This window comes from Botrytis sinoallii (genome assembly GCF_014898435.1).
Source record: "Botrytis sinoallii strain Bc 23 chromosome Unknown BSIN_004, whole genome shotgun sequence".
Classification (NCBI taxonomy): domain Eukaryota; kingdom Fungi; phylum Ascomycota; class Leotiomycetes; order Helotiales; family Sclerotiniaceae; genus Botrytis; species Botrytis sinoallii.
This window is the reverse complement of record NW_024066031.1, coordinates 290,561-315,535: the sequence shown is the minus strand read 5'-3', so window position 1 is coordinate 315,535 and position 24,975 is coordinate 290,561. Positions and strand designations below refer to the sequence as shown.

The window sequence follows — 24,975 nt, the reverse complement described above, 5'->3', positions numbered from 1 at the left end:
TCTATCGCCGCTGACATAATTACCACCCCTCTTATCGCCGCTGACATAATTACCACCCCTCTTATCGCCGCAAGATCCGTTATCGCTCCCAATTTTTTCTTTGATCAGTGGAGAACTCTCAGATCGAAGGCGGGAGGAATTAAGTTTTCGGTCTATTCAATTCCACCGTTCTACCAGTTGCTTATAATGAGAAAAATGAACTACTCATTAGGTATTCCATTTACATCATGATGATCAGTCGAATTTAAGCCATTATTCCTCTCTCTTTGAAGTTATACAAATACAACAACCATACATGATTCAACAACGTTAACGTGAATAATCGATTTTCTTCTTCAATCCTCTTAGAAAACTCTCACGTCGCAATTGCTCAAGATTACTCGTCAATTCGACGTCATTCCACTCAAACAAAATCTTTTATGTCCGGCCTTTGGGATAGTCGCCCTTCATCTGTGGGGGACCGAATCCCAACAACTTTTGAATCCAAACATTTAGGACATGACAGAATACACGGAGATGATCCAATACCTGGAGAATCAGGAACTGTAGCCATGACAGGCGATAACGATGATGTCGATATTGAGATCACGGCATCTCAAAAGATGATCTCGGCAATGTCTGGAAGTCTATTAACGTCATTATTAGGTACGCACGCCACCCAGCATTTGAAATCTATAACAAGTTTCAACTAACACTTCTACTGTAGTTACTCCTTTAGATGTTGTTAGAGTCCGTCTACAGTCACAACCTTCCCAGTCTCCTTTGACAGCGATTCGAAAAGCTGCTCTGGCCTCCCCTCAAACTTTCGGTACATTACCACCAAATCTAGGAATAACAGCATGTTGTCGAGAAGTTTTCTTCACCAGCGGCACAACGAGCGATGGTTGCATGGCTGCGCCCAGAATAAGCGCAATGGAGGGTGTTGGATGTGCCGTTGAAGAAACACAAAAAAAAACCTTCAATTCAACTTTCGACGGGATGAGAAAGATTGCGCGGAACGAAGGGGTCACAACTTTATGGCGAGGATTGTCACCTACTTTGCTCATGACAGTTCCTTCGAACATAATCTACTTTACGGGATACGACTGGTTACGATTCAACAACCAAAGTCCTATAAATCGAATGTTCAATGACAATTATGCCCCTCTTGCTGCTGGCGCATCCGCCAGGACTATAGCCGCTGCAGTTGTCAGCCCGATCGAAATGTTTAGAACGAGAATGCAAGCTAGTCAAGCAACTGGAGGAACACATTTTTCGGAAACTGTGAAGAGTGTCGGCGAAATGGTTTCACTTCACGGCTATACATCTTTGTGGCGAGGATTAACTTTAACACTTTGGAGGGATGTTCCATTTTCTGGAATTTACTGGTGGGGCTATGAATCCATAAGAGGGGCTTTGACAGATGCACGAGAGCGGGGTCGTGGGAGAACATATGATCGGAATACTTCTAGAGGTCAAATACGTACCAGATCACAAAGTCGAGAAAATCACTCGGCGACATTCCTGGATAGTTTTATTGCTGGGGCGTCATCTGGAGCAGTTGCTTCTATTTTGACTATGCCTTTCGATGTTGGAAAGACACGTCAACAAATCTTCCAGGAACCAGGGAAAACACCTGCTGGAGTTGAAAAGATTTTAGCACCTGAAGAACAATCCATGCCAAGGTTTCTTATGCACATCTTCAAAGAAGAAGGACTCGGAGGTTTATGGAAAGGATGGGTCGCCAGGACTCTCAAGGTTGCTCCAGCATGTGCAATTATGATCAGTTGTTATGAAGTAGGGAAGAGAGCATTCAGGAGTGTGAATGAGAAAGCGGAATTAAAGCGAGGAACCGAGTGATGAGATGAATTCTCCCCTCTTCTGGACGGATGGAAGGATGGTTTGGCGCATAAAAGGAACACGGAATTGTAATACCAAGCGTTTAGAAGCATAGCGATTTTGAGCAGGTATCCGGAATTTTGTATAGTTTTAGAGATCCTAGAAACTAAGATAACTTGAGCGAGATTAATATACCCACAGTTTGAAAACCGAAGAGCAAGAAGCAATATCAATTCATGATTTGAGTGTAAGAATGATTGAGAGAATAATGAGTGAAGACTACGACCCGATCCCGACCCGTGTTTACCCCAGACTTTCGTTTGGCTCTGAGAGCGCTGATACCGCGTACCCCAGTAAAGCAACTTTACGCGTCTCAAGGTGCTCTGACGCGAAACTTGCATCATAGATTTGGGAAATTCAAACTTTCTCAACATTCCAGATTCTATAGAGCTGACTTTGTCCTTCATATATTCCATTCAAACGAACCTTTATTTACTTCTTACCTCTATCAGAGTGTCTACACTACTCCTTTTTCGTCATCGACCGTTTTCTCCAATTCCCATCATGTCTCTCAAACGCAAAGCAACCACAAATCCTACCAACGACGCCAAAAAACCTAAAGCAAACGGATCAATTACTTCGTTCTTCGGACCACCAAAAACTGTCTCCTCAACTACCAAAGGAACCGGTAGCTCTACAGATTCTGCTGCACCGGCGCCAGCAGCATTCAAATTCAACAAGGAAAAATGGATGGCTACATTGACAGAAGAACAGAAAGATTTGTTGAAATTGGAGATTGAAACTCTACATGAGAGCTGGTTGGCGGTATTAAAAGATGAGATTGTAGGAAAAGAGTTTCTGGAATTAAAGAAGTTTTTGAAGAAGGAATTGGAGGGAAAGGATAAGATATTTCCACCGATGGAGGATGTATACTCTTGGTATTTACATTCTTGCCTTCATTCAATCGTTCAATGGCACTCAAGCAACAAACAGCTAATCAAAACAATGAATAGGTCAAGGCATACACCTTTTAACACTGTTAAAGCAGTAATAATCGGCCAAGATCCATACCATAACTTTAATCAAGCTCATGGTCTCTGTTTCTCCGTCCGCGCTCCTACACCGGCTCCACCTTCACTCAAGAACATTTTTAAGGCCCTCGCAAAAGATTATCCAGACTTTAAACCTCCTCCAAATAATGGTGGTCTCCTTACTCCCTGGGCAGATCGCGGAGTCCTTCTCATCAACACATGTCTTACAGTCCGAGCTCACCAAGCCAATTCCCATGCAAACCACGGCTGGGAAAGATTTACTCAAAAAGTTATCGATACAGTTGCTCTGAAGAGAAATAAAGGAGTGGTATTCTTGGCGTGGGGAAGTCCTGCAGGAAAAAGAGTTGCGAAAGTGGATAGAAAGAAACATTGTGTTTTGATGAGTGTGCATCCTAGTCCCTTGAGTGCGAGTAGGGGATGGTTTGATTGTGGGCATTTTAAGAAGACGAATGAGTGGTTAACTGAGCATCACGGGGAAGATGCAGTTATTGATTGGAGTTTGGACATTCCTGCTGCTAAAGCGGGCGTTTGAGGTGAGGAAACGTTTTGTGGGAGATGATCTTTAGAGGGAAAGTTGGCTAGCAATGTCAGGTTTCGATAAGCTCTCGTCTCCAAATTAGGATTTCACGCAAAGGAAGTTTGGATTTAAGCATTGGATACTTAACATTATTGCAATGGTTTCTATAATGATGGAGCTTCCTTGACTGTATGAATACAATCCGTCTTTTTATGAGGTTGATGATAGAGGTTCATTTTGTTCTTTGGCGGCGCAGGGTATTGAGAGAATCGGAGTTTATTTATTTGCTCATCTCAATATCCGGGTAAGTGAGGTCATACATATTTTACCGCATAACATAGAATACTACATTGATATGCCTCTCACCCCTTAGGGGACTTGTATGACTCCCTGTATGTGGTACGTTGTTCCACAAGATCTGACTACACCTATTTTACTTCAACGTTTTCTTGAGTCTCATCAAACTATTCTCCTCTCTTTTCAAGTGATAGCTCTAAATACGAACGTGGATCTATCCTCGAACCAGATTCACACATCATAATTCTCGTTTGTTATATATCCTGTGGAGAAATATTCACAGGTGAATGTCATCCTCTCTCCCGGATTTCCTAACTTCACACTTGCTTCTTCAAAAATACAACTCATATCTGAACATCTATAAATACCTATGGTAGAACTAAATGATATTGCTTTCAATATTGCAGCATTCATCAGTGGCCTCTTGTCCTCGAATTTGGCGGCAACAAATTCATTGGCAATACTGCTCTCATAGCAGCTCGATTGAATGTGTCACCCACGTTGATTAACATTGCGTTGCTCACGTCTGGTGTGGAATGGGAACAAGCAAGTGAAAATATTCATGTCGATGATAGTATTAGAAACCCGACAAGAATAGCTCATCGTAGCCATCGCAGCCATCTCTCAACATCAATCTTCACTTGCAATGGGCAATATCATCGGATCATCTCATCTATCTCGAATATCCTAGATGCTTTTTTCTGGGTCTGGTCTGACTTTTTCTCCAGCTTCTTTCTTTCACGTTTGATAAGAGCTCAAGGATTTATACTACCATTCTTGGCATTATTACTTTCCTCTTCTCAATATTTCTCCTTGTCTTGAATCACGGAATAGAATAGTGAGTGAGAGCAATACTTATCGCTACTTTTGGGATCTACTATCTCTATAACATAAGCAATATATAGGGGCATTATATCCACGCCAGAAGATAATTCAGAAAATTGCAGTGATACTTCTTTATATGAGAGGTAACCTTACTTTATCGAAAGCGCATTTATAAAGTCATATTTCCCATGCGTTCAGGTGGCACTAGATTACGAGCTATATTTATATCACAAACGTCCGATGACTATGCAAATCCCCCACCCACTCACCCCGAAAGTCTGCGGAAGTAGATAACGAAGAAATTGGTTCAAATAATCCTAGCTACTTTCAAGTTTTAACGCAGGATGTCTCATTATATACACCTCATCCTTGGTCTACCCGCGCTTTCCTCTCAGCATATATTCTATCTCATTATATTACATTATTAGCAACTTCGCTTCCTCTCTCTCCTAGGTTCTTGAAACATTCATTCTTCCCACTGTAATGACACTCCCTGAAAAACTCGTCGCGATTCGATCCAGAATGAAAAATAAGGAATTTTCCATCATAGCGGATACGAGTATTTCAAACATCTTTCTCTCCATATTCTACGCGGGACTTTCATTTCTCGCGGGTGATTTGGACGCTCGAAAAATAGCATAGGGGTTTTCGTTTTCGATCTGGCTTGTCTGAGGATCTGGTGCAATACTTTGCGGGGTTGTATTCGTGGGGCATAGATTATAGATGGGCTGGTCATTGGCGGGCTTGTATTTGGAGGTTTTGATCGCTGGATTGCTGATGGTGGATTGCTGATGGTGGAAATGGGATCTTCAATCTGATGTTCTGAATCTGTAGCTTTCGGTAGGTATGGAATGGAGATGGGGTGGTTCAAGCCCTATTACTATTTTGTTGATAGAGGATAGACCGTTGGCGTTAGATTACAGTGTGGGTACTCAGGAGGCTTTACTTCTACGTGAAGAAACGGTACAGTTCATTTTTACATTTTTTATGTCGCAGGGAAGGAAGTTGGATGCTGAAAGTTGTACCGTGTAGCGTTTATCTAGTGATGAATGACCAATACATGTTCACATATTCGACGAGGTGGCATAGAAAAGGAGAGCGGCTCGAGACGGTAGAATGTGAGCTGAAGCTAACAAGCTCGGTAATGTCGTCTTACCATATATTATTTTGGTAATGTGAATCCAGTGATATCCAGTCATCAGATCAGATAATAGAACATAACTGCGCTTGATGAAGTCTCTGGAGAGACTTTACATTTTCATATGGGATTGTACAAACTTGAAATATGACTCTCGTATTTCCAGAGGATATATGGAAAATCACTTCTTCTGAGTAGTCCTCGAATAATCAAACATGGATCAACCTGGAACTCACAATTCTTTAGCAGAACCTACAAACAACAATCTCGAGTCGAAGTATTCGAATCAGATGAAGTTTAGTGCAATGTAGGTAGTAGTTGATGGTGAGCCTCAAGATCCTTCCTTAATTCTAGATTCGTCGCGAAACTCTCTTCGTCTAACATATGGATGTGCAACAAGTAGCAATATCATTATGAAAATCTACCAAGTTCATCTATCTTGGTGCTACCATTAGTGTAGCATATATTAATCCTAATGAATAGCAGTCAGATTTGACAGCCAGAGCATTATTTGAGTATAAATTACTCTGTGCAGTGGTATTTTCTAATCCCGCAGCTGTATTCTTACTGGTGAGTTTTTCCTAGCAAATAGAATATTAAAGGTAGATATTTACTAACGCGAAAAGAAACTCTCGACAAATTCGGGATGTAACTGGTATGGACCTAGCGCAGATACATAGAGCTCATTTTTATCTTTGGGTCAATATCGCATTGTGGATTCTTGTGGAGTGTGTAGTTGTATGAGGTTGTTGGATAAGTGTTAGATCTCTTCTGCTTTTTGAACATAGATATCTTATCTTGAATGTAGGGGATTGGTATGGCTATTGCACTTAATTTACTCATCTCTGAGATTACTCTGATATCTATGCGTGATATTTGTCTTTGATACTCTTTTTTTCGTGTTGTTCTACAGACCAGATGACTTTGTACGACATTTACGATTCTTCGAAATGTTACCTTTATATTCTTAATTGCTACTCTCATCACATTCTGCATAGAATTTTCGTTCATCACAGCGCTCGCTGGCCAAGTCTTCAAATGTCTTCTTTCTCCATTCCAAACAATATTCATAGGTCATGGGTAAGTAAGTACTCCTTCTATATTCTTCACATCTTCCTAATCTAATATAACCAGAATCTTCCAATTCCGCGTCATCCTAGGCGGAATCCTCATGCCCCATACAATGTATCTCGAGCCCGGTCTCGTTTAAGCCCGAATGCGTGAATCTGATCATAAAAACGAAAAGTATCACGAAACTCGTATATCTTCCTCTCGCTTTGCAATTATAACCTATAGACCCACTCTCGGCAATTAAATCACGCATGTCCTATAACATTGCCGAATTATGCATTACTCTTTCGTGGTAGCGAATTTCATTAATTTAGCAGGTCTAATGGTCGCAGCAGCTAGTTTATCCAAAGATAGTGAAGATGCGGATTTACAAGTTATGTATCATTTTTTTGTCGAAACTATCGGATAAGTCGCGGGAAGGATCTTCACAGTTGGATTGTTGTTCAGCGGGTGGGTGCAGGTATCGGGGCGACGATGGCGGGACAACTTATTTGCGAAGGAGTGATGGATTGGCAGATGTCGCCGTTTCGGAGAAGATTGACTACGAGATGTATGGTGGTTGTTCTGGTGGTTGGGATTGTTGTGATTGGATAAGGGGGGTTGAAGGAGGCGTTGATGGTTTGTTTTGTTTTGTTGTGGTGAGTGTTGAGTTGGTTTTTGTTGCAGCGTCGTTGATTTGGTGTATGAGTTGTGAGAGGTTTATGAGAGTTGGGGATGGGGATGGATAGGGAACTGGGAGAGAGGATGCCGTTTTGCTTGGCAAATGGGGGTGTGGTTTTGGGGATGAGCTGGCTGCTTTGGTTTGAAGTTACTGGGATGAACGTGGCGCTTTTGACATTCTGGGGGATGGGGATGGGATGGGATGATTGATTGATTGATTGATTGATTGATTGAATTTACGTCCACCTTCAGTCTAAGACTATATAGGACGGCTAGGCCCAATAGGCCTAATAAATAACTTTTTGATTTACAATATTGATTATAATCTTATTAGAAAAGTGAAAACAAATACTGGGGAATAGTGCCTGCTTATTATATGCATTGTATATAATAAGAAAATTCTAACAATCAGAAATTGTGAGAAGATCAAGCCTCCCTCTTATTTCCTCAATTGCTTCTTCTTTATTCTTTTCTTCTTTTTCTTTTTCCATTATTATTTTTTCCTCTATTACTTCTTGTTCAAGAATCCTTGCTAGATGCTATATCCTTGTAGCGATTTTGGTGATATTGATAAATTTGATAGCTAATTCGATACCTATTTTGATATACAATAGGAATTGTATAGTGATTTTCGATAATAGTATATTCTGGAGTATCTCTTTTCTTTCTGTTTTGTATATAGAACAGCTAATCAGGAGGTGTTGTAGTGTTTCAATATTACTGTATATATATTTATTATTAGAGTGATTGAATCAATATAGATATGATTTAATATATCCATAACCTAATTTCAATTAAAAAATACATTAGTAGTATTTCGACTGGTTCCAATTGATAGCTTAATTTTCGATCCGATTTTCTATAGAAATAGTTTTGAATAGGTTAATGCTGATTAATTGGATTTGAGTTTATATTGATTAAAAGTTGAACTCCATTGATCGAAAGAGAATTCTTTGATTATTATTTCTAACAATTCAAAACTGGTTTTATTCGAATGGATTGTATTATAGTAATCTCTTTGCTAGCTTATCTGCTAGCTTGTTTCCTTTAACTAATATATGCTCTGATATCCAATTCAAGGATATTTCAGATCCTTTAGCTATAATGGCTTCGGCTGCTTTGATTACTCGAATTTGGTATGCTTGGCCTGGATAGTCTGAGGGTGTTTTCAATTGAAAAAGGCCTGCTTGATTATCTGAATAAACCTTAAACTTCTTTTTTACTATTAACGATTAAGCTAATATATTCAATGGCTTAGGTAACTCTATATAGCTCTCCATTATAAATTAGTTGATTGCTTTCAATATTAACTTATTCTTGATATGAAATCTGATTATTCAATTATATTAATACTATCCTTATACTAATATCTATTCCCTTTTAATGAAAAAGGTATCTATATAAATATAAATAGTATTTTAATCTTTGTGTTTAAGAATAATATTGTGAAGTATTACTGTATTTTCTTTTGAAACCTGATTAATATTAATTTTGAAAAGGATTTCCTTTTTCTATAAAAGAAAATGAAAATGAATAATCTTTTCAAAAAAGAATGAATCAAATTTTTTATCAATTGATTCCCTAATTCTATTGAGTTGAATTAGTTTGTATAGCTTTCTTTGAGGAGTATTGATTGCTTCTCGATTAGCGTATTGATATGCTAGAGTAGTTTTTTCGATATTGATTGGATATTTGGGTAAGAGTTTTGTTAATCGAAAAGTATATTGCTTGATATTTGAGTTTAATCGGATATTTGCTAATTTTAATCCCGATTCGATTTCTATTAAAAGAATTGGAATAGTTTTGAAAACTCCTAATATCTTTCAGAAAGCTAGATTTTAAAGAGCTTATATTTTATCCTTGAAGTAAACTTATTCTCTTTATCAAATTACTAATTTGTAATTAGCTATATTAGTTACACAAGCTATATATAACTATCAAAAAGCTTTAGGACTCAGGTCTTTTTCAATATTTACTAATCGAGTTATTCAATAAAAGACTTCTTTTGCTTATATAATTCGGATATTAATATATTGATTGAATTTGAGATTTGAATCAAATCATATACCTAACCATCTAATTAAAGATTGAGGTTTAATAATATCCGAATTGGATAATATAATTGGGAAGTTTTTGGTTAGCTTGGATATTGAGAAGTATATTAATTCTGTCTTTACTAAATCGAATTGAATTATACTTTTCGAATTGAATTTGTAGATTTGCTTTATAGCTTTTTCAAAAAATCTAATATTCTTTTTCTATAAAAATAAGTTTGTAATTAAAGCAATGTTATCAATATAGAAAAGAAATTTAATCGATTTTGAAAAGAATAATTCTCTAATATATATTAGGAAAAAGATTGGAGAAATTGGATTATCTTATAATATTCTAATCGAAATAGGCTTAAAGGATTCGATTTGATTATTGAAAGAAAGTTTTAGCTATTTTTGTTATAGAAAAGAGGCTATCCAGGAGATAAGATTCATTAATAGTTTCAATTTCTTATAAATATCTAGTAATCGATTTCTTGAAATATGATCGAAGGCTTTCTTTATATCTATAAATAGAATTAAGATCTTTTTATAAATTTACTTGTTTCTTTCGATTTCGGTGATTAAAAGAAAGACTGTATTAATTGCTGATTTCTTTTATCAGTCTCCAATTTGACTCTTATATAATAAATTAATAGTTTTTGTTAAATAATCTAATCTTTAAGCTAAAATCTTTTCGCTAATCTTTTCAAAATAGTTTAGAAATATAATGACTCTATATACTTTTGAAACTGAGTAATCGGATTTTGAAGGTTTCTTTAGAATCGCTTCAATAGCTTATTTTCAATATTGTGAATAGTATTCTAAATTGATTAGATTGCTGAATAGATTGAAAAAGATCCATAGAATTGCTTTATATACTTTTATAATAATTTTCTAAATGATTTTATCTAAGCTAGAGATTTTTTTTTGGATTTTGACTGAACAAGTATTATTTAATTCGATTTGTAAAAAACTAGGTTATTCTCATTTCTTGAATTGCTTGTATTCTTCTCATTATGGTTTTGGAATAATAAAAGGAGATAGAAATAAAGTTAATCTAAAAGCAAAACATTTTCCTTCAAAAAAGCTTTTTGTTGAAATGTCCGGTATCCTTTGGTTTTGATAATTCTTTGTATAAGCTATTGCTTTGAATATTATTTGTATATTCTCTTTTTCTAGGAATTCATTTTAATGATTCTTTTTAGCTGTTTTAATAGCCTGAAAATACTTATTTCTAGTAATTCGATATTCTTCTTTGAGGTTTGAGTTCTCCAGATCCAATTTAATTAATTGTTTTACTTTTCCTAGCTCTTTTCGAAGATCTATTAATTCGGGGGTTCATTATAGCTTTACTTTTCTAATTGATAAAGCTTTAGATATGGAATTTTCAGTAGCTTTTTGGATAATTCTTGTAAGTTTGCTTGCTGCTTGATCTAGATTAGAATAATTATTTTTTTCTTTTAAATTGTTTAGCGAATTCTTTTTAGATGAAATTGTTAATACCAGAATAAAGAGAATAGAGGAATATAATAATTCTGATTTCAATATCGATTCGAATTTATTCCAATTAGCTAGCTTTGTATTGTATCTAGCTAGCAATGTTGTATTAAGAGGGCTTGCTTCTTTTCCCTTTAGCTCGAATAATATTCCTATATAATCGGATTCTGTATCTGAAAGTATTTGTTAGTTTTGGATTTGAAAGGCGATTCCTTTTGAGGCTAATGTAAGATCAATAATATTTGGATTGAGGAGATTAATACAATAAAAGGTATTGAAACTAGGCTTATTAAGAAAAATAAGATTCTGATCTTCAAACTATTCGGTTAATTAATTAGTGTTTTTATTCTTTTCCAAAAAAGGATTCCATTATAGGTAATGAGAATTAAAGTTATTTAAAAAAATGATTTTTTATATAATTATTGAATTATATAAGCATCTTTCAATTATAAAGCCCTTTTCTTTAGTTTGATCAGTTTTATTGTAAATATTAACTATTTGGAAGGTTTTATTTTCATTTCAACAATCGAAGATCTGAATATCAGGATCTCTTGGAAAATCGGGAAAAAGATTGATTATGAATTGAAGGGTTTTTGAAATATATAATAATGTTTGTAATCAATATTTAGAATCGAATCTCAGAAGTGTTTATATGAAATTAGAGTATATAATCGATCTTGTATTTGAATAATCATTTCCATTTTTGATAATCCAAGATTTTTGAATAATAATAAGATCGATATTGAGTTCTATTACAAGCTATAGAATATTCTTTATAGCTTGTAAACTCTGATTAAGATTTATTTAAATGATTTGAATATTAATGTAATTCATTAATAAATATTGTTTGATTTTTGTTGAATAGTTTGATAGATTTTATATGTTTTTAAATTTGCTATATGGTTTCCTTAGCAGTTCGAGCATTTTGCTGCTAAGTGTTAACAGAACTTTCCTCTAATATTATATACCATATACAAATGTATTAATGTGATATGCTTATCTCTATATAAACTATAAGAAGGGTTTTTTCTACAATAAGTATCTTGATATTTAAACCCTTAACATTTTTGGTATTATATAGTTGGTTTCGATTTATAGAAGTTTTCTATTCTTGTATTACTTTCAGTAATATATAGTCGCTTTCGAATAACTAATTCTACTTCTGATTTTGTAGTAAAAGTAATAACTATAGTTCCTTCTCATTAATAAGCTCTTTTGGAAGCTAGTATAAGCTAGAAGGGGGTTTCGATTGGTTTGAAATCTGGATTAAAGGTTTTGATTTCCTTTAAAATAAAATCCATTCCTTTTGGTTCTGAGAATTCTCTTATTAGAATTTTGTGGATAATAACTTTATGCCATTCTTGATTCTTTTGAATCCTTTCGAATTTAATAATATTATTCTAAATAGTTTTTTTTTCTAAAAGGAATTATAATATAAAGGGATTGTTTACTATAATAATAATATTGTTATTAAAGAATAAAGTAGTTGTTATAATAATTGGCTCTTTAATTCCACTCTTTTGAAAGACTTCGTTTATTTTATTTCGAATAATTAAGAAGGAAAAGGAAGTAGAGTTTGAGATTTCTGGTTTAATTAGGATTAGATATCTTTGAGTGATTTCAATCTTTTTGTTTATTAAAATAGGCTTAATAGCTTTTTCTTTACTGATTAGATTTCATTCTTTTTCTTTTATTATAATTATAAAAGTTGATTTAATTAATATTATAGTAATTGGGATTGGATTTTTGACTAGTATTTTAGCTTGGGATTCGATTTTCCATATAGCTGATTTAAGGTGAGTGATTTGAGATGTGATAATATTGAAGATTATAGTGAGCTTTCCTTTTTCGATATATTTTCTAAAAATCTTTAGGAGATCTAATAGCTTCGATTATTTATTATATAATTGAGAAAAAGTTGAGACTAGAATTATAAAATCTCTTGCTTTTAGAATTGCTTCCTTTAATATAATTACTTTGTTTTGTATTCTAGATTGTTTGTTCTGATTATTAAAAGATTTTGTAAGGCACCGTTTCTTATTCTAATTGAATATATAAATAGTATTAATTGTATTTTGAGTAATGAAGGGATTATTAAATAGATTGAACTCTTTAACTCTTTTTTTAGAACTGGTTGACTGATTGGTTGGTAGAATAGAGCTAGAGATTTCGAATTGAGGGTTTTCAAAAGGCAGAGGAAGACTTGAAGGTATTAGAATATCTAGAATAATAATAGAATAAGTGTTTGGTATAATAAAGGCTTTAGAAGAAGCCTTCATTATAGCTATATCCCTAAGTGTTGATGGATTATTGAGACAATTTATATTGAGGATTTTATTCTTATTTTGATAATTTGAGGTGAAAATTTTACGCGAATTTTTGTGTATGTTTTGTGTTTGGAATGCCGACGATAGTATTACAACAACTATTAGTTAGAATCACTTGGAGGTAATTGTAATCAATTTGGTTTAATAACTATAATCTAAATCGATCGCGAAAGGGTTGTATTTCGAAGAAAAAGTTTCCTTCGAAATTTGTTGTGTGTGGATGGGATGATTCGATGGGAGGTTAAAGGTTAAGAGTAGAATGCTTAGAGAAAAAGAGGATCTTACAATGGAGAATCGAAGAAATGAAACTCATGAACGGGAATTGGATTTGAGATGAGCAGAGGAGAATCATTGTATTGATACGCGGCGAGGGCAATGATTTATGTTGATTTGTGATGGCAATTCAGAACCACTTTGAATATATAATTTGGTTCCAAGGGAAACATGTTTTCTGAAAAGTTGCTTTGCAAGTCCGTCGACACTTCAAGTAATTGTGAAAAGGGATATCATTAGTGAACTCGAAGCTATTTCAGAGAGTTTTTATGCTTGCTCTTCTTCTTCAAGCCTTGAATTCTCCAAGAATATTACACACAGGTGCGGTATGTGTTTGATAAATATGCTTATCGAAAATTTGAATATAGTCCCGAGAATTCTTATATACTCTTATTCCTCAAACTGTTTATTTTACGGTTCATAGAACCTTAGAATGTGATAAAGGGGGGTCTGTAGGATAGACAGGTAGTCATTTCAAACAGTTTTCGTGTAACAAGTGTTGATCAAATGTTTCATTATTTAATATGTTCATTGCATAAGTCATAACAGCCGCCCGCGTGTACATCCGAGTACCGTAAAATTTCACAAAGCCAATCCCAAGGTAACATCATTCCCGCATCCGGCATTTCTGCACGGCGATCGCGTTAAACACTGAACACAAAACTTAACTACATACATGATATTTGCCGCTACGCGCATACCAATTCTTCTTCAAGGATACTTCAATTTGCCTCTTATCAACCCCTTCCTAAATATCCTTCACCTGCACATAGTCATGATTTCTGACAATCAAATCATCTTCCCACCACATCAACGTACAGCCCACCAATTTTTTCAGTTCTGTCTTTTCTTTTGGCAGTCGCTCGCCTGTCTCTGGGGATAGCGCTGGTCTGCATGTGATTTCCCACTCCCAGGCTGTGAAGTCTTTGTGTCCATGTACGGAGGCAGTGGTTATTGTGAGGTCGTAGAAGTCGGAGAAGGTGTGGGAATAGTGTGACGCGACTTCCGAGAGACCCATGAGTTGATTGTTGGGTGTGCCTAAGGGGAGAGGTATTTTAGTGAGGTTCGAAAGATAGGGAATGGGAAAACAGACTGAAATCTGAGTAGACAAAGTTGGTCGGATGGTAGTATTTCATGATGGCTTCGGTGTCTCCTTTCTTGTATGCTTTGATGTATGCATCCATGCGTTTCATGATATGGTCATGATCGCCATGCTTCTTGTGCTGTACGTGGAGGGGGTGCTTGTTGTGAGGGGACATTTTTCTACTTCGTTTGAGTTGAGAGTCACTATCGTGAGAGCACCCAAGAAGTCTTGAATCTGTTGCCGAAGGAGTGAGAAAAAGAGTGAAATGTACAAAAGTGGCTGAACCGATTCAAAAAAATAGATCCAATACGGATGGGTTCACGATTTTTCACCTTGGTTTCGATCAATTGAGATTTGCGAAGAAGGGGTATTAATGCTAAGTTCCTGGGGCTTACTCGATTGCTGATTGCGAAAGAGGGGTGTTAATTCCATGACCGTCCCACCTCTATCCCTACCCATTGAGTATCTTTCGGAACTGAGGCTTTTCATCCGTATCCCACCTTTATACCCCGCTTTTCTTGTTTCCTTCAATTCTTCGTTCATTCTGATTACAGTTGATTGGAAAGTTGACGATGGCGATCAGACGAGCATAGCCAAGCGTAGGTGATAACACAAATCAGATTCAGAGTTTTCAAATGCAGTACAACTCCGTTTAATCCTTGCGATTGATAATCCAGCTGAACAACAATTTTGGTGGGGTTGAGGCAATTATAATCTGCAATGATAACATCTCATATGTGATCATAATTGGACACTGGAAGATGGTCGTGTTAGGCGACGCATCCGATCGGCTGGCCAAGCGTATTGTTCCAAGATTCATGCTTAAATCGATCTGTATCACCTTCTTCATTCAGTATATCCTCCAGAGGCTGAGTGAAATCTGTGATTGACGTGGGGCAAAGTTTATGACCCTTGCGATTTTCGACAGTGCTACTGCGGGGCAAATAAGAGGAGAGGGGTTGAAACGCAGTATGTAAATTCACCCCCCTCACAACTTTAAAAAATCGAGTGAAATACAAACACGTCTATTTCGATTCTCTTTCCACGCTAACAATCCGTCATGACAGTTCTGAAGATAGATACTCCTCTCGATGAGTTGACCGCTCAAAGCGCCGAGAAAGAAGCGATTGCCACGAGTCAACCCTTCACAAAGGAGGAGGGCGTAGATGGACCACTTCTCTTAATGTTGCTGATGGGAAACAACAACAACAATGCATCGGCCAGGGCTCAAGCCGCTTCAGGGAATCCCGTTTCTGACACCTTGAGCCCCGACTACTATGCTCTCGAGTTGAGCTCTACTGTAAATGACGATGAAGGAGACATTGACAACGATTCATCCACTATCGATGGCGAGGATGGACCACTTCTATTCGCACTGTTGTTAAATAATCAAAACAACAATAACGTCCACCCTAACCAGAATCCCAATCTAAAAGAGAACAACGAAATTTCCGATACTTTGGATCCTAGAAGTGTTGCTCTTGAGTTAAAGTTTCCAGTGAACAATGATGCAGATATCAATGATGTATCCGTCGAAACTAGTGGTGAAGATGGACCACTTCTATTCGCACTGTTGTTAAATAATCAAAACAACAATAACAACCCTAACCAGAATCCCGACCCAAAAGAGAACAACGCAATTTCCGATACTTTGAATCCTAGAGGTGTTGCTCTTGAGCTAAGACCTCCTGTGGGCAACAATACAGATATCAATGATGCATCCATCGAGACCAGTGGTGAAGACGGTTCACTCTTATCTGCATCGAACAACACTGATCAATTCGTCAGTGAGGGTGGTGATGGTCCCCTCCTTTTAACGATGCTTCTTGCAAATGAGAACCAGAACAACGGCAACAAGGCCACAGAAGCTATGAATAAAGCGATTGCCGATACCTTGGACCCCAGTGATACTATCACCGAAGCTATCTCCAACGTTTTGGAGTCCAAAACCCGCTTATTAGAGCTGCATCCCTCTAAAGATACTATTACAGAATCTATTCCCGATGTTTTAGAGATGAAGACTCAACTGCTAGAGTTACACTCGCCTGGAAATGACGAGGCCAATAGCATCCCCGTCATGTTAAAGGTCAACTCTCAAGCTCAAAAAGCTCAGATACTGGCGATGCTTCAAGGACGTTCAATTCCAGTAGCCATCGCTTCGAATGGTACCAAAGGGAGTTTTGCAAATGGAACACTTGACAGAGCGCAAGTCACCGCTGCCAATTTACAATCCACGCCCCACGTTGCTCTTAACGAGGCCAAGAATGGTAATTTGAGCGACGAGCAACTGCAGTTTTGGAGAGAAAATGGATATCTCGTCATTCCAGATACACTATCAGAAAGCCAAAAAAATCATTTGCTTAAGACCGTGCATGAAGCAGCGCAAGTACTTGCTGGCGGTGGCGATAGAGTACAAAAACATGCCTATTTCGCGGGACAAAAATCCTACGTGAGTCCTGTGGGCCGAGCACTCGCTACATTGAGTGAACGTAAGTTACACATACCCTAGTCATTGCCACATAATACTAACCTTGAATTCTCCATCAAGACGGCTTCAATCCCGACGTCGAACCCCTAAAACGTATCCAACGTATCGGCTGCGGAATCCACCGCGTCATGCCCCCATTCCGAAAAGCCATCCTCAGTCCCTTCCACTCCACACTCGCCAGATCCCTCGGCTACAAAGACCCTTGCATATACCAAAGTTTGATTATCGTGAAAGCCGCCGAGGTCGGCGCGCGCGTGATTCCTCATCAAGATGGCTGTTCGGGTTTCACAAACCCATCGAGTTGCACGACTTTCTGGTATGCGCTTGAAGATTGCTCGACGGAGAATGGGTGTTTGGCGGTCGCGCCGGGTAGTCATCGTGTAGAGCCGATTACAAGGCGTTGTATCACTAATGGAAATGGACAGCCGGTATTTACTGATTTGGAAAAGCCGGTTTATGCGGATATTGAGGGGGTAGATGATTCGACTCTACCAAAGAAGAATGAAAAGGGGGAGTTTGAATATAAGAAGTTGGAGGTGAAAGCAGGGACCTTGATATTGATGCATGGTAATTTGATGCATAAGAGCGAGGCGAATCGAAGTAGTAAGAGTCGCGTTGCGTTTAACTTTGGAGTTGTGGAGGGTGAACACGGGTGGCTAGAAGACAATTATCTTCAGCCTTATGAAGGAACGACAGAGTTTGAGAAGTTGTAAAGCAATTACGAAATTTGAATCTTATTTTCGTCTTTTGTATAAACGCTATTAGCAAACAAAGAGTTTGAATCAGATCAGGAAAATCGGTTCACTAACTTTAGTAAAAAAATTAAAAAACGCGTAAAGCTTTCAAGGTGTTTCAAGCAGGTGTGGGTGAATATATAAAGTGTAAAATTTATACATGAATTGCAATAACGCTATCAAGAACTATGTGGATATATATACAAAGAAACAGTTTCTCCTCCTTCCTCCTCTATTCTTCCAATCGGAACGCTGGAATATTTACAATACTCTATTCGTCCAGCTCATATCCGAATGGGCAGGTATCACCATCATTATCACCAGATGAAGAGCTAGCAGCTGCTGAGGAAGCAGATGTAATAGCCCCAGAAACAGCTGATGCGGATGCAGCGGCGCTTGAGACTGCTGGAGCTGAAGCAACACTGCTTCCCGAAGAAGCTGAAGATGAAGTGGTGGGGGAGGCAGTAGAGGAGATAGTCTTTCCAGCCAATGCCAAGATCTTCTGCGCGGCTTGCTCGGCAGCAACCATGATGATAGCTTGAGTATTACCAGTTGGCATATCAGGGTGCATAGATGCATCCACGACGAACAAATTATCGGTTCCCCAGACTTGGGTGTTGGTATCGACAACTGAAGTTCCATCGTTGGTCTCACCCATAATAGCAGTACCGGTGAAATGGTCACCGGTGACGTAAGTACCGGCGGAGACCAAAGAAGCACCGGTTATGGTACTATCAGATGGTGTAAGCATGGTGCTGTTCTTGGCGGCATTGAGAAAGTAGTCAATAATGGTTTCGATGGCAGATTTATCGTCGGCGGTGTTCATCCATGGGTTAGTAGTGAATTCTGTGGCACCGGAACTGGTGATACCAAGAACACCAGTGGATGTCAAACCATGGGTAAGGTAGAGCTTGATGCGGATTTGACCACTAGCGGGGGAGTTACAGGTTCCTTGGATGTACTTGGTTCCGCTGGTGGTGTTAACAGAAGTCCAGAAGTTCAATCTTTGACCAGATTGAACAAGTGGTCCGGTTTGTTGGGCGAAGAGATCGATGTTGGCAGTACTTGGAGAGGTGAAATCAGTTGACGCCAACGAGGTGGAGTTGCTAGCCATTGAACCGGTAACGTTGAAAGTGAGGGTGAAGATTGGGTGGTCCTTGAGGTTCTTTCCAACTGGAAGGTTAATCCAGTCAGATTCAACTGGGAGAGCAACACAGCTGCTTCCGTTCTTCACAGTGGTGATTTGATCGGTTGGACCAATTCCACTGTTCATCAAGATACGAGGAGTAGACATGGCTCCAGCAGCGAGGATAAGTTTTACCGCCTGCATTGAGATTGATGATTTGACGAACACCAGTGTTAGAGTTTTCAACTTCAACACCAGAGAATGTGGTACTGTTGGTGGTGCTTCGGATACCTCTTACGACCTTAGTATTGAATTGGGCTTTGAAGTTGCTCATGGCAGTAGCGAGAGGGTAGTAAGACTTGACTGGACCAGCACGGAGACCATCTTGGATATCCCATGGTGGATGAGAGTAAGCTAGAGTCTTCGAGTTTGGTGATTCGATAGCATCAACTTCGGACCAACCAAGGTTACCCAAGAATGAAGAGAGAACGTTCCATACGCTTTGATCGTATCTTTGCGAGTTTGAGGTAGGGTTGGTAGTGCCGGGGTTACGCTCATAGAGTCTGTCGGCGGATGCACTGACATCGGTCCATTTCCATCCAGTTGGCCATTTGTCATCGAAATCAGCTTCTTGTGGACGGACAAACATCAAGGCATTGACCATAGTACCACCTCCAAGAATACATCCAGCCATTGAAGCAGTGTCTGTACAGTATTCGTCGGAGACAGAAGCGGATGTGAGATAGTATGCCATGGAAGGAACATCATATTGGGTGACGGTGTCGTTCCATGAAACAGTGGATCTACCACCAGTAGCATAGGTGGAAACGTTTCCTCTTTCTAACATCAAGACAGATGCACCACTCTCGGCAAGACGCTCTGCAACGATGATACCAGCTGGACCTGCACCTGCGATGATATAATCGTAAGTTGAGTTAGAAGTTGATACGGTAGTGTTTGAGCAAGTGGTAGTAGTGGTAGATGCGGTTGTGTTGCTGGCAGTGGCAGCGCTGGCCAAAGCAGCCCATGTGGCGTAGTTATCGTTCGCAGCACTGGCAGTTTGAATGCCGAAGTCACCATACCCATTACCGTGATAACTGAAAGTCGCATCGGTAGCAGAGGCAGCATTTGTGACTGTGCCGTTACCATAAGCCCATCCAACAACGACCTGAGTAGCACCAGCCGCCAAAGTATAAGTGTTTCCAATACAAGCTTGGCAAAGGAAAGTATATGACATGTGGGTTGAGTTGACAAAGGTACCCTTTGCAATTGGCAACAATTGTGCCGTGGCATTTGCGTAGGCACCTGGAGATGTGTATCCACTGGTCTCACGCAACGATGCAATGACATCAGTTCCACTGGGCCAAGCAACAATCAACATACTGCCAACCATACTACCAGTTAATGAAACACCTCCATATCCTGAACCAGCTGTACTTGGGATGACCTAATCAATGTTAGCATACTATACAGTCACCATGTAATGAACAGGTTCTTACAATTTGCCCGATGAAGTCAGATGTGGCATTGGCCTCCATGACCATACCGAATCGGAATCCTGTTGTGTCTGTTGCACCCTCGAATGTGATCCCAGTGTTGGCATCCACATAAGAGACAGCTGTTTGAGCAAGAGCTCTGGCAGCAAAGCCAGAGTGAGGAAAGAAGTACGCATTTTGAAATTTCGAGATGTGTTTCTTGCGATTGTTTAATTTGAATGAATGTGTATATGAAGTTGTTGATTTCGGAAAATGGTCACCAGACCTGTCAATGAGAGTTTAAGAAAAGAATGAATTGAAAAAGAATGTATACCGTCAAGGCAACAACACAAAGGAAGGAACGAGAGAAGGAACGGAAGAGAAAGAAACGATTCTTGCGATACAGAGAGAAAAGTCAAATTTTGCGCAGATGCAAACCTTTTTGTACTTTGAAAAGTTTGAAATACTCCTATCCTTGTTGATCCATTGTCATTAACCCACTGTCTATGGCCCAAAAAGCTTCAGTCTTCGAATTCATCTATTCGAGCCTCGACTGTGTCCACTGTCCCGGTAAAGTGTGGTATATGCTTGATTGAGGTTCCTAATCCCTTCTCTCTCATTTGTTTCGTTTTATATCATGTATCTACTTCATTCAAAAGTGGATCGATCAATAGAGGGGAAGGTACGCCATGAGGCTGTCATTAGATGATTTATATTGAGGGGTAAATTGGTAAATTGGATAGTCGTCATCTAGACACTTCGCTATGGAAAGCCCCTGTTCGCACGTTTCAAAAGCTTTCTTTCGCCTATTTTGACGTTTCAGGATCTTGCCGGTTCAGGGAGTTCTGGGGGATATTGATCCACTCGGATTCCCATATTTGGCCTATAGTTTAAACGTTCATCCGAGTATGTTCTAGAAACGGCAAAATCATGCTGGGATGAAGTTCCTGCACGTAAAAGCCCGGTAGATGTGATGGTTTCATGACAGAAAAAATCGAAAAAAATCAAGAACACAGCAATACAGTAATTCAAGCTGTCAAGACCAACCAAGCCACACTTTTCATCATCGAATTCATGCACAGTGGCTGTGGACTCTCTTTATGATATTTTAACCATATTAAGCATCTAGCCCAGTTTTTCACATGATTCGGGCCTATCTTGGAAATTAAAGGGAAAGAAGAAAAAGGAATTTGCTTTCATGAGGATTCGATGGATCAATAATGTTATTATTGGGTGTGGTAAACCATTTTTTATCATTCGTTGACCACACGCAAATAATGTGATAAGACCCCCCATACTAATAGAAGCGTTTCCAACGTTCCATCTGAACTTTCAACAGGATCTGGTGGATAAGAAGCTGAAATGCGTATGGAGTCCTCGGTATATAAAATTAACTTCTGCCAGGAACTGTCCAATTGATAAGATTGAGTGTGCAAGGCTTCGGATAATCGGAAAATTCTTTATCCACTATTGTTTCCTGTACAAAACATCTCCTTCTGCTCTGAGTTATCGAACAGGGAGAGAGATTTGAAGACCTTGCCCTTTTCAAAAGAGATCTAGAGTATCGTCAATGAAGCACAACAAGGAGGTGCAAAGAAGGGATGAAATCCATAGGTCGGATGCTCATGCTGTACCAGTGGAATTTTACTTTATCGGCTCCATATCGACTCCACTTGCAAGTATTCTTCGGTCGATGTCAGTCAATATTTTGACGATTGATCTGAGCGTTGAAAACCCGAAACTACGAAGTATTGAAAGCCTTGATCGTCATTGTCATTACCGGACTTTGTATCTTGGGGTCATGACTCGCATGTTTCCCAGTTACTTTCGTAGATATAGATTGTGCTGATTCCACCTGTCTTTCCTCATGGTATCGAAATTGTGCAGGATGAAACAAAAATTGTATTTGAAACCAGCTGGAGACCATCCAGTTGACCTCGGACTATGTACCTAGGTAGGTAATATCAATTCGAGGTCCAGCCACATTGTGGCTCAATCTTGCCATCACATGACCTGAAATACTGGGACAGTTTTCCATCTTGAAGAATTTCTTAATTTGTTGGTCAAATCGGACAACATTTGTCAGCCCAGCTGATTATGTCCAACCCTCTAATCCTGTATCTCATTTTCTACACATCTACGGGTCCTTCACTTTGTTGTACGTGACTTTGTGGATATACTACAGCAATTAGAATGAACACAAACGAGAAACGAAACCGCCCACGCCAATGTTCTTCTTATTCTTGTATCACCACAACATCCTTTGCGTGGTTTTGGGAGGTACTTATGAATGAGATAAGATTTGCTCATCCGGTGTGTTAATGAAGCGCTCAATCTAATAAAGATGTAACAACCCAGTACACACGCTCATCCACACGCTCATCACCCACGCGCGGCACAATCACGTTAAGCGCCACAAACATGCAGGCAATTTATATGATTGAGGTCCTAACTGCAATATATGATGATGGTGGGATACAAAGGCCATTTCCCATTTCCCAGCGCCTCGTACATACTTGAAACACCCAACACCGAGTGGTGAAAGACTTGAAGGTCAACGTGGGATCGTTATGAATAGCTTTGTCTAATGCTGAAAGCCTGGAATTGCCGCTTGCAAGTGGTGTGAAGATTCAGTATCTATAGTTGTTGATTTGATTCCGTCATTATGGGAGCGGTAAAGCTTCGCATCCTTCAGCTCCAATTTCTCACTCCGTATTGATCGATTTAGTTGGCATCATAAGGTAAGGAGACGCGGCTATCTTTCTTGGCAGGTCTTGTGAGTCCCCTTTAGCTTCTTCAATGCTGTTTATTTAAATTCTGCATGACTTAAATATCCTCCATATCGTTCTTCCTCCTTAATTGCAAAAGAAAACTAGGAAACCAATTGACTGAAGTGGTCATCATATCCCCTTCCTTTGGCCAAATTCTTTTTAGCCATGCGTTTTCAGGGATCTATTGTACAGTACTAGGGCACAGCTGTTTACCGAACACCAAATTTATTTTATTTTATTTATTTATATTAATTAACATCTGTTTTGGACCTCCCGAAGGATATTTAGATATGCCAGGATAAAGAGTTACAAATACAGAAGAGCGCTGATGTGTATGCTAGTAAAACCTCAGAGGGGAAATCCAGTTTCTCTTGTATTATCTGAATCTGATAGTTTAATATTAATGAGAGGAGCTGTTCGTTTCTTTATGATTACAATCACTGAGTTTGGAGTGATTGCTTTAGAGATTGATTTGAAGAAAAGAATGGTAGGTTTAATGAGTGAATCTGGTTTTGTGTTTCCCTTTATAATCAATAATCAGGGGAGTGTAGTTAAATGCTATTTGAATAATTAGGTATTAGTATTTGTATATACTTTGATAGAGCGAATAGAGCTAGCCTTTTAGAATCTAAAAGCTTTTTCCTATTAGGCAAGCTAATCTTCTTTCTATTATATAATATCCTTCCTCCTTTTCTTCCTTTTTTTCTTTCTTTTATTGTAATAGTATTGTTGTGTAAGAAGATATAAAGCTCAGTTGCTCTGATTATTGTTTGTAGAAATAAGGAGTGAACTTAATGGGGGAATGAGATGCCTTACTTTTGCGAAAAAGCTTTTTATTTCTATTCTGATTGAGTAAAAGAAAGTAAATCGTATAGTGAAAATCAGATATCCAGAAAAGTATAAATCTGTTGAAATATAAAGAGTATATTATAAGCACCGATAAGTATTCTTTTAAAATCTTCTTTTTTTTAACTACTGTTAATCCAGTCTTCTATTTAATTAGGTTAATTCAAAGTATTTCCTTGCTTACTGTTTATATATATTATTCAATATATAATACTCTACATAATCTGTATTTTCCTTTATATCAAAATCTTCTAAAAGGTATCTAATAAATAGATTACTTGCTATTCTTCTGTATATTCGGTTTGACAATTTGTTCTAAGATATATATATCATGATTGCTTGTTCGCTTGCTTGTAGCCGCTATATACATTTTCATATACTTCACAGAGCTATTTCGTTTGTCTGTCTCGAGGCATTTCGTTGTTGTGCGAGTCCTATTGGGCTTTAAGTATTCTCACTCCATCCGATCAAAATATACAACTCCTTTTTTTTTAGGTAGTAATACCCTCAGGTTTGTAGCCGGGCACCGCGTACAGATAGGACTTCGTCTTCGCCGACCTGCCGACACACCAAAATCACACTAAAACTCATATAAAATATCTATATATTTTTTAATAATAATGTAGATTTTATTCAATAAATTTATATAATCTATTTGATTTCATTTGAAATTTAATGAAAATTAAATAGTTTATTTTTAGAATTTTTATTTATGATAAAATCTATATAGAAAGTTAGTAATAAATTGAAAATATTGAAATTTACTACTAAAATAAGCGAAAATCAAGAACTTTTCTTTTGATTTAGATTCAATCTTATAAATAATAATATTTCTATATTTCAGAATCAAAAGAATTATAAAATTCTGAGTATTCATTATATAATTAAACTATATTTAAGATTATGATTAATTTTAATGATTTTAAACATTTTATTTTTATTT

The 24,975-nt window shown here is 38.0% G+C and overlaps 6 protein-coding genes across 6 annotated transcripts; 4 read left to right on the top strand and 2 right to left on the bottom strand.

The window, feature by feature from the left end:
- Window positions 1-122: 122 nt before the first annotated feature.
- EAF02_002638 (uncharacterized protein) lies at window positions 123-2,033 on the top strand. Its single transcript, XM_038898686.1, has 2 exons — window positions 123-645; window positions 707-2,033. The coding sequence occupies exons 1-2, from the start codon at window positions 420-422 to the stop codon at window positions 1,837-1,839; spliced, it is 1,359 nt and encodes a 452-aa protein (XP_038760974.1). The 5' UTR covers window positions 123-419; the 3' UTR covers window positions 1,840-2,033.
- A 349-nt stretch (window positions 2,034-2,382) lies between these two features.
- On the top strand, window positions 2,383-3,402 carry EAF02_002637 (uncharacterized protein; the record flags this gene model as incomplete). The annotated part of the gene is made up of 2 exons (XM_038898685.1): window positions 2,383-2,756; window positions 2,832-3,402. 2 exons carry the CDS (start codon window positions 2,383-2,385, stop codon window positions 3,400-3,402), a joined length of 945 nt encoding a protein of 314 aa, XP_038760973.1.
- Window positions 3,403-5,862: 2,460 nt separating this feature from the next.
- On the top strand, window positions 5,863-6,533 carry EAF02_002636 (uncharacterized protein; the record flags this gene model as incomplete). Its single annotated transcript, XM_038898684.1, is given in 5 exon segments — window positions 5,863-5,947; window positions 5,963-6,075; window positions 6,131-6,217; window positions 6,254-6,385; window positions 6,456-6,533. The coding sequence occupies 5 exon segments, from the start codon at window positions 5,863-5,865 to the stop codon at window positions 6,531-6,533; spliced, it is 495 nt and encodes a 164-aa protein (XP_038760972.1).
- A 7,723-nt stretch (window positions 6,534-14,256) lies between these two features.
- EAF02_002635 (uncharacterized protein) lies at window positions 14,257-14,767 on the bottom strand (the record flags this gene model as incomplete). The annotated part of the gene is made up of 2 exons (XM_038898683.1): window positions 14,257-14,546; window positions 14,602-14,767. The coding sequence occupies 2 exons, from the start codon at window positions 14,765-14,767 to the stop codon at window positions 14,257-14,259; spliced, it is 456 nt and encodes a 151-aa protein (XP_038760971.1).
- Window positions 14,768-15,652: 885 nt separating this feature from the next.
- Window positions 15,653-17,793, top strand: EAF02_002634 (uncharacterized protein; the record flags this gene model as incomplete). The annotated part of the gene is made up of 2 exons (XM_038898682.1): window positions 15,653-17,081; window positions 17,141-17,793. The coding sequence occupies 2 exons, from the start codon at window positions 15,653-15,655 to the stop codon at window positions 17,791-17,793; spliced, it is 2,082 nt and encodes a 693-aa protein (XP_038760970.1).
- A 292-nt stretch (window positions 17,794-18,085) lies between these two features.
- On the bottom strand, window positions 18,086-20,612 carry EAF02_002633 (uncharacterized protein; the record flags this gene model as incomplete). Its single annotated transcript, XM_038898681.1, has 4 exons — window positions 18,086-19,138; window positions 19,239-20,387; window positions 20,440-20,558; window positions 20,609-20,612. 4 exons carry the CDS (start codon window positions 20,610-20,612, stop codon window positions 18,086-18,088), a joined length of 2,325 nt encoding a protein of 774 aa, XP_038760969.1.
- Between the last annotated feature and the right edge of the window lie 4,363 nt (window positions 20,613-24,975).

What these genes read in the sequence shown, in the direction of transcription:
- EAF02_002638 (XM_038898686.1), top strand. Translation starts at nt 420, where the DNA reads ATGTCCGGCCTTTGGGATAGTCGCCCTTCATCTGTGGGGGACCGAATC. An exon ending in TCTATTAACGTCATTATTAG is followed by an intron (nt 646 to 706) that starts GTACGCACGCCA and finishes CTTCTACTGTAG; the next exon opens with TTACTCCTTTAGATGTTGTT.